We start from the raw sequence: 13,225 nt of genomic DNA, 5'->3' as shown, positions 1-13,225 counted from the left end.
ATATATATAGGAGAGCAGAGATTGGAATCAGTTAAGATTTGGAAGAGAAGATGGAGGAAACAGAACTTAGAAAATCAGTCTGGGGAGCTAATTTTTGATATGATAAGGCAATACAGAATCACATTTACTTCCTGAACAAAGAATTTAAAACTAACATTATTCTAGCAGCTATGTGTATAACACACTGAAGTTGAGAGAATGTACACAAAGATCAGCTAAGAGTAATCTAAACTATCACCTATATATGAGGTAACAAAAGCCCAAATAGCCATGAAAATTAAAAAAAGTGAGTCCCAAGAGATATTAAAAAGATTAGGCAGGAGCAATAAATGGCACTGGGTCAACTGGATAGCTGTATGGAAAAAAATGAACCTTGCCCCTGTATCTCACAACATAAACAAAAATTTAAAGATGAATTAGACCTAAAGATGAAAGGTAAAACCTAAGTGAAACCCTAGGGAAGCATCTTTATGACCTTTGAGTAGATAAAGGTTCTACAAAAAGCACTAACTATAAAAGAAAAAAAAAAAACGGATAAACTAGGTTTCATTAAAATTAAGAAAGTCTCTTCTTCAAAAGATACTGATAGGAGAGGCTGGGAAAAGGTATTCTCCAAAGACTGAGAGAAGAAATTCATAACATATATATACCTGACAAAGGACTTGTACCCAAGTTATATAAAGAACTCCTGTATCAGTCAGAAAAAGATAACTCAATAAAAATAAAGGCTTGAACAGGCATGTCATAAAAGAAGATATACTAACAGTCTGTAAACATGAAAAGGTACTCTTCATCATTACTTATCAGGAGAATACAAATTAAAACTATAATGAGACACCATTACATTCCAACCAGAATGGCTAAAATTAAAATGACTGACAATACCAAGTGTTGCTGAGGATGTGGATCATCTGGAACTCTTATACACTGCTGGAAAAAGTGTACATAGGTACAATCACTTTGGAAAACTGGCAGTTATCTCGTATAGCTAAATACAGATCTATTCTATGACCCAGGCAATTCCACTCCTAGGTATATGCCCAAGAGAAATGAGTATGTAAGTCTACCAAAAGACAATACAAGAATATTCATAGCAGCTTTATTCATAATAGCTCCAAAATGGAAACAATTGAAAGGTATAAGATATAAAGAAATTGCTGCATATTCATACAATAGAAAACCACACATCAATAAAAAAAGAACTACTGACAGCATAAAGTAGATTAATCTCACAGATAATGCTGAGTGAAAGAAGCCAGATGCAAAAAAATATACACTATATGGTTCTATTTATATGATGCTCAAGAACGGGCAAAACTAATCTATGATGATAGAAATCAGAACAGTGCTTACTCTACAGAGTGGTTTTTGACAGCAAAAGGGCATGAGGAACCATCTAGGCTGGTGGAAACATTCTACATCTGAGCAGGGTGGTAGTTATATGAATCTATATATATGTAAAAATTCATCAAGCTAGACACTAACCATTAATGCTAGATTATTATAAATTGTACATCAATTTAAAAAAGTAAAAAAAAATTTTTTTTTCTCACAAAGAAAATCCCAGGCTCAGGTAGCTTCACTAAATTCTTCTACACATTTAAGGAAAAAGTAACAATATCTTACATAAACTCTAAAAGAGACTACAGAACAGCAACTGGGAAAATTTGAAGGTTTTCATACTGCTTACTGAATGATATCCAAGAATTATTTCCAATTTTGTTAGACTTACTATATTGTGATTATTTTTTTCAAAAGTCCTTATCTGTTAGGGATACCAATGTAAGGTACTTATGGGTGAAACGATATAATGACTGGGATTGGATTTAAAATACTCCAAACCCCTATGATAAATAAAACAAGATTGACAAAATACTGATAATTGCTGAAGTTGAATGTGGATACATGTGAGTTCATTATACCATTCTATCTTCCATGGTTTTTAAGATTTATATAATAAAAAGTAACAAATATATCACAAAAAATTCAATTAATAAACAAGTGTTTTCCTAAAAACAAACAAAAAAAAAAAACCTAAGTAGGTTTCTACACTTGAACACAGAGGAAAGCATAGAGAAATTTAGTAGCAGAAGACTAGCAATGCTCCTAATAATCATAGGGGAAATCTGGAGGGATGAGAGGAAAAATAACATGCTCATTTCTCAATTCTGTTAAGTTTCAAGTAAGACAAACAAAGAGAGAACTCCAAAAGACAGCTAAAGCTGGTAGTCAGAGCTAGAGAAGCAGACTTGGGAAGAAATTCATATATACATCTCAGGTAAAATCACCAGAGCAACAGGGGAGGAGAGGGAGGTAGTGCTAAGGGCAGGGGATCTAGAATCAGAAAACTGACATCAAGTGTTGGCTCCAAATTACTAGTCGCATACTGGTGACAACTTCTCTGAGACAAAGTTTCCTATCAATAAAATGTTAGCAATATCACCAAAACACCACATTATATTATAATGAGGATCAAATGAGAACATGGTATAAACTGCAAAGCCCTGTAACATATCAGTGGTAGCTGTGGTTAGTAGGTAAGTTCCCTAAGGGAATACATAGAGAAGCACAGGTAATAGAAGATTCAGACTGAGCCTTGTGGTACAACCAAGATTAATGATCACAGAAGAGAATGAACATGGAACTGCAAAGATTAAAGAGAGAAAAACAATCTAAGAAAAATGACTTGGAAGGAAAAAGCATCAAAGAAGCCAAGATGAGAAGTATCTAGATGGGGAGCCAAATATAATGAAGTCAAAAGGGGACGTAATTTCATATACACCTGGCAAGAAATATATGAAATGTCCATAAACGGTATTCTCCACCCATGAAATACTATCTTCTTCTGACATGTGCCTTTTAGAAAATGTGACAGAACACATGGATTTCTTAGTACCTCTAAACAGAAGGCAGAATAGGTAACAATGCACATATTTTCTTTCACTATAATAGAAAGGGAAGAGAAATATGAGAAGATAAAGTGAGTTAGATAAAAAGAGGTAAATGATCCTGTAGTTTCTATAAGTTAATAACCTGGTAAATCATTACTATGCATTCCTTCTACATGGAATATATAAGAAAATTAATATGAAAGTTTTTCCCATTATGAACTCATGGGAAATAACTACCTAAACTATCATCCAAGCAGTATTTTTAAAACATGAGATTTTCCTAAATTAGATAACTATTTACCACCTCATCCCCATAGAGCAGTTGATTAAGCATATGCATAGTAAGCAACATACAAGTAAAAAGGACTTTTTTCCAATTGATTTTAAAAGATCTAGTGAGATCTTTTAAACCTCTAGAAGAGGCTTTAGTTCTTGTCAGAGGCATAGTACTTATTAACCTGATGTTGCAGAAGAGAGCTAGGTAACATCAGTACTATTACAGCCACACCATTAACAGCCATGTATCATCCCCATTTATATTAAAGGGAATTTTTCTGCATTTGTGTTTTTTTTTAAAAACAAACATAAAAGACAAGCACAAATGGACAAAAACGAGATTATCCAAAAAGGAACCACATAAGGAACTGGGATGGTAAAAACAAATTAAAGGCTATTAATCAGATAAAGATCTTATATAAGAGATTTTTTTTTTTTTAAGTTGAAATACTGGTTCTCTTTGCTTGTGTTCTAGTGAGGGGTTGTTTTTATTTGCTGGTTTGTTTAATTTCCCCCCTTCCATTTGAGGATCAAAAGTTATCAAGGAAAAACTAGATTAAGTGGCACATAAATATGGTTGCAGAGGCAAATTACAACAGAAAACCCACCTATATCAAAACTTTAAGCACAGACTGGGAGATACACTTAGAAGTTAAACAGTCATATCTAGAGAGTGTTAAATTTGCTTGCCTACATGGAAGAACACTGTACTTATTACAAGGCCCTATCCCTATGAAGCCACAAATCTCCTTTGGGTAAAAATCACAGCACCTGCCCTAAAACCAAAGATGCAACAAAATTAAAGGCTAATGAAAGATTTACCATCATTTTCTTGGTGTTGCCCTTTCCTTTTTATTTATCTGTGTTCACAGTCTGTTTAAAGAGTCCAAGATGCTGACTACGCCATGTGTAAAGCAATAAATCCTATGCACTGGTCACTCATGAACCACTTAAATAGGAACATAAATTAGACAATGGTACAAGACACCCATAATTGGAAGCCCAATTACTCTAACCACTCTGGGATAATTTCTACTTAGATTAAGGTTTATTATGATTAACGAGGAAAGGCAATTCTGAAAAGACTCCAATACTCATTTTAAGAGTTTATTAGAGTACCACTCCTCCCTAATTAAAAGTGTAAGACAGCTACAAAGCAAGAGTTCCTTGTTATCTGAGAGTCTGTTTATAACACAATTTCCCTTCTGTTACGATCATTTTAATTTGGTAAAAAAGGTATAGGTGACTGCCCTGACAGGGAACACAAGAGAGAGTCCCTGATGGAGGAGAAAGGTGGGGTGCAGAATTCAAATTCTAGTAAAAGGACCAGACTTAATGGTCTGACTGAGACTGGAGGAACCCCGGAAAGCATGGTCCCTGGATTCTCTATCAGCCCAGATCAAACAATTTCCGAGGCCAACTCTTCAGACAAAGATTGGACTGGACTGTGGGACATAAAATGATACATGTGAAGAGTGTGCTTCTTAGATCAAGTAGATACATGAGACTAAATGGGCAGCTTCTGTCCAGAGGTGAGATGAGAAGGCAGAGAAGGTTAGGAGCTGGTTGAATGGACATGGGAAATCAGCGGTGGAAAGGAGGAGTGTGTTGTCACAGTATAGGGAGAGCAATTAGGGTCACATAACAATGTATGGATAAATTTTTGTATAAGAAACTAACTTCAAATGTAAACTTTCACTTAAACTACAACAATAAGCAAACAAACAAAAAGTGCCTCAGAAGAAAGGCCTGGCGATCTGCTTCCAAAAGATCACAGCCATGGAAAACCCTGTGGAGCGCAGTTCTACTCTGAAACACTCAGGGTCCTCATGAGTCGGAATCTGCTCAAGGCAACTGGTTTGGTTTGGTTAATCAGTTATGTAGCACTGAAGTACACAATGGCATTATCTCTGAAATCACCCTTCGGGCAAATGTGAGGATCATTTCATAAGACGGAAGGAAGTTTTGAAATTCAAGAGGAGGACAGTTCAGGAAACAACACAAGCAGAGCCTGTGAAGTCCCAGTTGCAGTGGTTAAGTGCTCGGCTGCTAAGAAAGGCGGGCACAGTTGGAACCCATCAGGTGCTCCTAGGGAGAAAGATGTGGCAGCCTGCTCCAGTAAAGATTTACGGCCTTGGAAACACTATGAGACAATTGTATTCTGTCCTATAGGGTCTCTATAAGTGGGAATTGACTGTACACAATCACAACAATATGTTATGCACACATACAAAATCAAGACTACACTTTATATACTATATACACTGCTTTTTCACATTACAGCGTGAGAATTTGTCCATCTTTAAAAGTGGTTTGAGTGACCGAGCAATTGAGGTGAGAAACCGATTTAATTCTCCTGGAACCCAAATTTCTGGGTCCATGGAGTTGGGTGGCCCACCCAGGCCATTTCCCCCTAGGTGTCCTTCTGAACCTCGAGGGAACTGGTTTTCCTGGAGTCACTTCAGGTCAAACAATAGCCTAATAAGCAGCTTAGTGGAGATCATTTTCCCTTAGGCCTTGGGTTCTTTTGAAGAATTTTCTATGTGTAGCCAGTTTTGAGAAGCAGGAGCTCCAGGGTCTGACTAGAAGCCGTGCTTTAGGATACAGTACTCTGTTTTAATGACTTAATGACTCTGTTTTTACAACTGACTGACCCTGAAGTCCTCCATGTGCTCAGGAATATTTACACTGACCCTCAGGAAGCTACCCTGCTGGGACCCCACATCTGCTTTCACTATCCCCTCTTCAGCGCACCTTCCCCATACCTTCAGGCTGCTGCTGCTGCTTTGAATTGTATATACTCACAATAAATATATTTGGTTACATTAAAAAAAAAAAAGGTACAGGTAACTGAAGAACTCAGTCCACATGCAATCTAGGGTGCTTTGACAAAACATTCCTGCAAATATTATTTCATTATCAGCTTTACAGCATGAGAAGTATCTGCAAACATTACCCATAAGCTTCAACCAAAGTTACAGGATAAAGATAACTAAACCTACATATATAGGCTTTTTTTCTAAGTTTTCAACTCTAGGAATATTTCTAACCTCAATCTTACTGGAAACTTAACCAACTTTCAGACTTTATCAATTTAGAAAGGTGGTCTCCACCACAATTTTCTAAAGTCATAATTTTGTCTACTCCCATACTTACGCAGTAACTTACACAGAGGAGCCTTTCACACATTGTGTAGTCACTGGTATTTAGAGGGAGGCCTCAGGGCAGTACAGTAGTAGGTTTGCAGAATGCATAGCAAGTTCTTCTCCAGGCTATAAAAGCATGAGGAAGACCAACTCTGTCTATACAAGGAGTAACTTTTCATTCAAACCTAGTTCACCTGCTCACCTCCCATGATGAATTGGCAAGTGTTTGCGATGGATTCCATGACTTCCTTCTACAAAAGCATTGGGAGGCTTATGGTACACAGAGGCCAAAGAACCAATGTGGCAGATTAGTTCGTCCAGCAGAGTTGGCTCAATAAGGTCTGTCTCCTCAGAGATTAGTGGTTTCTCAGACAAGACAACTTCTTTGGCTGTGACAGGGTCCGTTGAGAGAAGGCGCCAGTAAATATAGCCCCGGTCTCGAAGGTCAGGGTTATCAGAATCCTAATGCAAAGGCAAAGTCAAGAAGGTTTAGATGGAATTGTTCTCCATACAGAAACCCGAACTACTGGAATTCTTGTCAAGGCAATGCTGTAGTAACTTATGCAGAGTTGACCATTAAGAAGATAGCTCAATATAATTTTAATACAGTGGTAATTCTATAGTCTCTAATGTTTCAAGGAATTTATATACAAATTCAGATGAGTTAGTCCTAAGATTCAAATTCAAACGTGAGTTGGAAAAGGGAAAATAGACAGATTTAGTCTGGGCAAAGTCAACTGCCTAAGATGACCTTGGAACATAAAAATGACGTTTTTAACTGCTGTTAAATATTAGCTGAATTACTCATAACATATATTATATATGTCACCCCTACCTTCTTTCTTCATTCAAATATTTATTGATTATATCCTATGGGAGACACTGGCTAGGCCCTGGAAATAAAGAGGTAAAACAACACATACTGCCTAAATTTAACGAGCTCACAGAATATCAACTGTTACAATATAATAAAAGAGGCTGTTGTTTTTAGGTGCTGTCCAGTCGATTTTCATTCACAGCAACCTATGTGACAGAGGAGAACTGCCCCATAAGGTTTTCTTGGCTGCGGTGTTAAAGGAAGAAGATCGTCAATCTTTCTTCTGCTGAGGCGCTAGGTGGGTTCAAACTGTCAACCTTTCAGTTAGCAGCTGAGTGCTTAACCGTTTGTATCGCCAGGGCTCCTTGTACAAGAGGCACTATTATCTAAATAATCAGAAACTGTTAAAGACAGAACTTAAGTGCTTCCAAACGGAGGTGACATTTGAGCTTGGTAGTCTTGTTTTTTGTTGTAGTGGTTTTTAAATAATTTTAATCATGCTGACAGTCAAAAATACACTACAATTTAGATGTGTGTAATATAAAAATAAATCTCTATCTTCCAATCCCTCCCCACCTCAATCCTCCATCCCAAAAGTAGCCATTGTTAACAGCGTGGCATCCAGACAGCTTCCATGTACACACATATTTATTTTATACGACACCAGTTTCATACTGTACATACTGTTCTGCAAGCTGCTTTCCACACTGGCACATACAGCTATAGTTTGTTTCTGTATTTGCACCACTGCACCATTTACTAGTACTCTATGGTGGATATTTAGATTGTTGCCTCTTTCTTTGTGCTCTCCTACCTTTTATTTATTTATTTATGATTATCACAAAGTGAAAATAAACATCCTGGTATTTAGCTCTTTGAGTACATCTATATGGCAGCACTTTTTGTACCTGAATCGTTCCAGGGCATCATGTTATGAAAGGTAACAGTAGTTCCTGCGTCAATTTCGTATTTAAAACACACACACACACAAATTATTTGCTGTAAATATGCTAACTTGAGGGCTTTCAAGTGAGTTTCTAAAGGAGTAGATAAATTGGTTCATGATTCAGCCATTTAAGGCATTTATCATTCAGCTCGATACCAGCAGTTACCCTGATGGCTTTTGACTACAGGATTTAAAATTTTTTTTTTTGTCCCCTTTAATCATATATTGCTTAATTTGCACTCAACATGGATTACTGGTTACAGACAAAAAGCATAAAGAACACTGCAATACAGCAAGTTAAAAGAGTTTAAAATGGTAATCAAGATAATCTATCACATTCACAGACTGCACACAGAAATGCATATACACACACACATACATATACCTTCTCCTCACTTATTGATTATCTCTTTATCCAATATTTCACATTTATGACAATAGCAAAAGATCTACCATTCGAGTATTTTCCACATTAACAACATACATAATGAATGTTGAGGTGCAAGGCAAGAGCAACACTGGCTATAATGGTTAAGGTTATATGTCAACTTGGCTGGGCTATGATTCTCAGTGGTTTGGCAGTTATGTAATGATGTAGTCATCCTCCAGTTCGTGATCTGATGTGATCATCCTCCATTTTCACATAACACCAATTTCACATAATGACTTGCTCTTTGGAAACTAACCATGTCAATAAGTGAGGAGACGATGTACACATTCACACACACACATACATACACATATATATCATATCAAAAATGTTTCTAGTATTTGAAATGCCAGGGTTAAAAAAAAGAGTGATAATAATACCCAATTTTGTTTTGTTTTGTTTTTTAGGGGGAGTAATTTGCTCCTGAGTGTTTATAAATAGTCTGAAATCTTCTCACTTAGCTCTTCATTTGCAAACAAAGCTTCAGCGTTATTAAAAAAAAAAAGTTGGTTTTTCAAAAGAGCAAAATATAGGTTTTTCAAAATACAAGCTCAGGAAAGTAATTTTTTCCCTCTTTTTTTTAAGATACAGATTCAAAGTTAAATTGTAACCTACACATTTTGCCTCTAAAGCACATATCATTTAAAATTTGTAGACAAATTATGCTTTTTATTACAAAATTAAAATGAACATTGCACATCACTTACTAGTTGGAAAAATTCAGTTTGTCTTTATAGATTAGTAACATTGTGGAAGACATTCAAATGATATTTATAATACATTTAATAATATACTAATCAAAAGAAAATATTTTATACTTCAAATTATTTCTCTCGTACATCATGCAAATATTTAACCAAATGACCCCTCAAAAATTCCTATGGGTATTCATAAAATTATGTTTCTGTAAAAGAAGTTTATGAGCCCTCCTGCCCCTCAAATTCAAAACTGCAATAGGGTAAATTGCTGGAGAAAAGAATTACTGCATCAAAGGGTACACACATTTTAAATCTTAATACGAGACTGACTTAAAATATAGTCCTATGAGAAACAAGTGCAAAATTTTCAAGACTGAAGTCAAGAGTAGGAAAGGATCTCCTATTGCTCCAGCTCTGCTGTTCTAAAGGCTGGTGCGTTAGGCCTACTGTGAGCTGGTCGTCACCGTTTTCATTACTCAGATGGAACCTTAATAAATCAGGCCCAGTAAAGATTTGTGACAAATAAGAAAAGAGAAGAGCCGAGCTGCTAACCAAAAGGTCAACAGTTCAAATCCACCAGCCGCTTCTTGGAAACCCTATGGGGCAGTTCTGCTCTGTCCTATGAGGTCACTATGAGTCAGAATTGACTCGACGGCAATGGATTTAGTTTTTTTTTTTTATTGTTTGGTGACTGAAAATTTGGTTTTGGATCTACTATATTGCTAGCCCATAGGCCTTCCTCCCAATCTTGAGATAATAGTATATTTCTAAAAATTTGAGAGCTTCCAAAACAATCCTCACTAGGTAAGCTCTAAAATAGTAGTTTTTAAACTGTAATATGTATCAACATTTTAACATACCAGGAAAGCTATTAAAAGTGCAGTTGCAGGGCCCTACCCACAGAGATCCTGAATCATTATGTTAGAAGCAGGGCCCAGGAATCTGTATTTTTAACAAGCAGCCCAGGTGATTTTGATAATGGTGGTCCCTAGTTAGCAGGTAGAAAAACTAAGATGAAGATCTCTCTTCCATGCACCAGGAATAATCACTAAGGTCTGGATAATTCTGTCCAGAAACAGAATCCCACCACCTGATTTAGATTAACATTATCCAGTAGATCACACTACTCTCAACTTAAATTGGTACTCAGTAACTATAAATATTAGATTCTTATTTCACAAACCTGAGAAAATGTCCCAGGGAAAACGAAAAACATTTACATATGTGTGTTTACTCTTGTATGGTAACTCCTTAGGTCTCACTAATTAACTGAACAGAAAAGGTTAAGCCTAGAAAAATTGCTTATTAGTTATTTATAGCCAAATATGAAATAATCACCCACAAATATTTTAAAACTAGAAAGCTCACTCATATGTGCTAGCTCAGGTACAACAGTACTGGCAGGCAGAGAATGTACTTTCAAAGTTACTGTTAACCTTCAGACTAGAATAGTGGACAAGGGCAGGGAACCTGGTACCAGGCTACCTGGGTTTGAGTCCTGGCTCCCTCCTATACTCACTTCTCTGTGTCTCAATTTTCTCATCTATAAAATAGAAACAGTAACAGTATCAGCCCTTATCAGGCTGTTGTAAGGATTAACTGAGTTAATATGTAAACTGCTTACCAGAACACATGACACATAATAAGCATTATTAAGATTCTATACTACTCCCTGTACAGAAAGTCTAGAATCAGAAATGTCTGTTGGTTTATTTATATACCCCACCCTGTTCTAGAGAAGGATTTAATAAAGCTTACAAAAATGCATCTAAAGCTAGAGAGCATAAACTAAAACTAGAAGCAGAAAAATGCATGCTACAACATATACACATTTACTTATGGGAGGTCCTTAAGTTTGATTCTAAGATTTTGAACAATCATTATGAAAAAGCAGCCCAGTCAGGTAAACCAGTCAGAGGGGCAGTCAATTATACACCAATGCACAGGAAAATCGAAAACTTGTTAGGAATTTAACTGGGCCGCATCATGAAGAAAACACGTAATGGAATAAACCATGACGCTGACAACAGATCCAAGTAGGATAGTTTCTCATGACAACCCCTAATACAGGTTGATGGTATTAGTGTAATTCAATAAAAGCAATTCTATTAAGCATCAAATACAATGCAGTCCAGGTACCCAGCTCTCTACTAACCTGGTTTGATTCCTGGGTGAATTTTAGGCTATCTGTAAGAATGGAGAGACCTGTATCTTTTAAGCAATTCTCCCTTAACACTTTATCTCAAAGTTTGATAAATACTGGGTAATAATGAGACTGAGTTTGAACTCCGACAAGAATCGAAAATACAGCTATCATATGCTGCCTGTTAAATACAGATACAAGGCCTTAGTAGACAATGGAGCTAGAGACAGGGTTGCAAACTTATGAAAACAAGAGGACGCTGCCAAGGACACTTGCTTGACTATAATCTATACCCTATCTATTTGGAGGTGAGCAGAGGGAGCAAAGCCAAAATTTTCTTTTTAGAAAACTGTTTTGAATTCACTGTCACTGAGATACAAATGAGTGACGACCACAGAAGGTCTAGAACGCTCAGTTCAATAGTGGTAATACTGAATAACCATTACCTTGATGGCTATGGAAGTTGTTTTGCTTCAGGAAAAGGAAGCTGCCCAAGAGAAATTTAAAAAACACTTCAAAGAGCTCTTACAAATAAATCAAAAAGATATAAAATTAAAAGCAGGAAAGATGACAGCTCAGAACTAAGCAAAGTACTGTGAAAGAGTTTTAAATTTTGATAATATACTACTATAAAGAGATAAAAAAGAAAGGAAAAAGGTGAAGGGAATACATGACTCGGATTCCATGTGTAGACAAGCTTAAAGCCTGTTCTCAACTTCAATTAAGAACAGTAATAAATCTTGATGGATTGATACTCATTCCACTACAGCTACACTAGAGAAATTATTTTAGTTTCTGTTGATCCAAAATGATGATCTGATCTCAAAGGCTAGTTGCCAAGTTCCTGACATCAGAATCCATCTGAACCTCTTTTTTCTGACACCCTAAGGAGGACCAAAAATATCAAGTAATTCAAGGAAGCAACCTAAGCACTTTAAAATCATTTCCTGAAGACTGCTGAAACAGCAAATATTTTGTTACCTATAATTTACCACAATTTTTAAAAATGTGAAAAAAAATATTTCCTTTAAGAAAAAGGTAACCACTCTAGAAGGTAGAACAATACATGAGCTCTTTGCTCCAACATCTCCCATCTGTAATGGCACCTATATCTGAAAGCTGAAATTAAGTAACCCTGAAAGAGGTACCATCATACTCAATGTCATTTTCACATCAGTATGCCCTTCATTAAGTAGTTCCTGGGTGGTGCAAATGGTAAATGCTCGACTACTATGCAAAAGGTTGGTGGTTCAAACCCACTCAGAGGTATTTTGGAAGACAGGCCTGGTGATCTGCTTTCAAAAGGTCACAGCCTTGAAAAAACTCTATGGAGCAGTTCTGCTCTGCACACATGGGGTCACCATGAGTCAGAACTGACCTGACGGCAACTAACAACAACATGCCCTTCACTAAGTCTAAATTCAATTTTCATGAATTATCATGAAAACTGGAGTCAGTCAGCTCATTTAAAAAGTCATACAACCAGTTACAATTCAATGGAATATGTATAAAAAACATTGTTTTTATATCTTAACAAGATCTAAAGGCTATACCTCTTCCAATTGAAACCTCCCTAAATGAACCTTCTTGGGAAGGCTTTCCTACAATTTAAAACGAGACAACTCAACCCCTCACTTTGTCCAGATGTCTTACCTGGGTTGCCAAACTCAAGACCTGCTGGACTAGCTCTTGCGTTTCTGACGGTTTCTTAAGAAACAGCTTCACTATGGCAGTAAGCAGAGTGAGCTGCACCTAAAACAGACATAATCTGAGTTACTGTGGGGTCCTTCTGATTTTGATTAAGAGACAAAGGTTAAAGTTCAGTCAGTATCAACAATAGCACTCAAATGTATTCATCATCGGAAAACTCACTACCTG

General features: G+C 36.5%; 1 protein-coding gene across 5 annotated transcripts in view; it reads right to left on the bottom strand.

Annotated features, from left to right (window-relative positions):
• AP2B1 (adaptor related protein complex 2 subunit beta 1) overlaps positions 1 to 13,225 on the bottom strand; it is a 131,750-nt gene that overhangs the window by 63,390 nt on the left and 55,135 nt on the right. For all 5 annotated transcript variants that reach the window (XM_023739692.1, XM_004385430.2, XM_023739689.1 and 2 more), the window contains exons 12-13: positions 13,001 to 13,099; positions 6,516 to 6,775 (exon numbers count right to left, since the gene is read on the bottom strand). In XM_023739692.1, coding sequence (XP_023595460.1) covers positions 6,516 to 6,775; positions 13,001 to 13,099 — 359 coding nt within the window. The remainder of the gene's footprint in view (positions 1 to 6,515; positions 6,776 to 13,000; positions 13,100 to 13,225) is intronic.

This window comes from Trichechus manatus, unplaced genomic scaffold (genome assembly GCF_000243295.1).
Source record: "Trichechus manatus latirostris isolate Lorelei unplaced genomic scaffold, TriManLat1.0 scaffold00138, whole genome shotgun sequence".
Taxonomy (NCBI): Eukaryota; Metazoa; Chordata; class Mammalia; order Sirenia; family Trichechidae; genus Trichechus; species Trichechus manatus.
The sequence above is the reverse complement of the archived record's forward strand: the minus strand, read 5'-3'. Positions and strand labels throughout refer to the sequence as shown.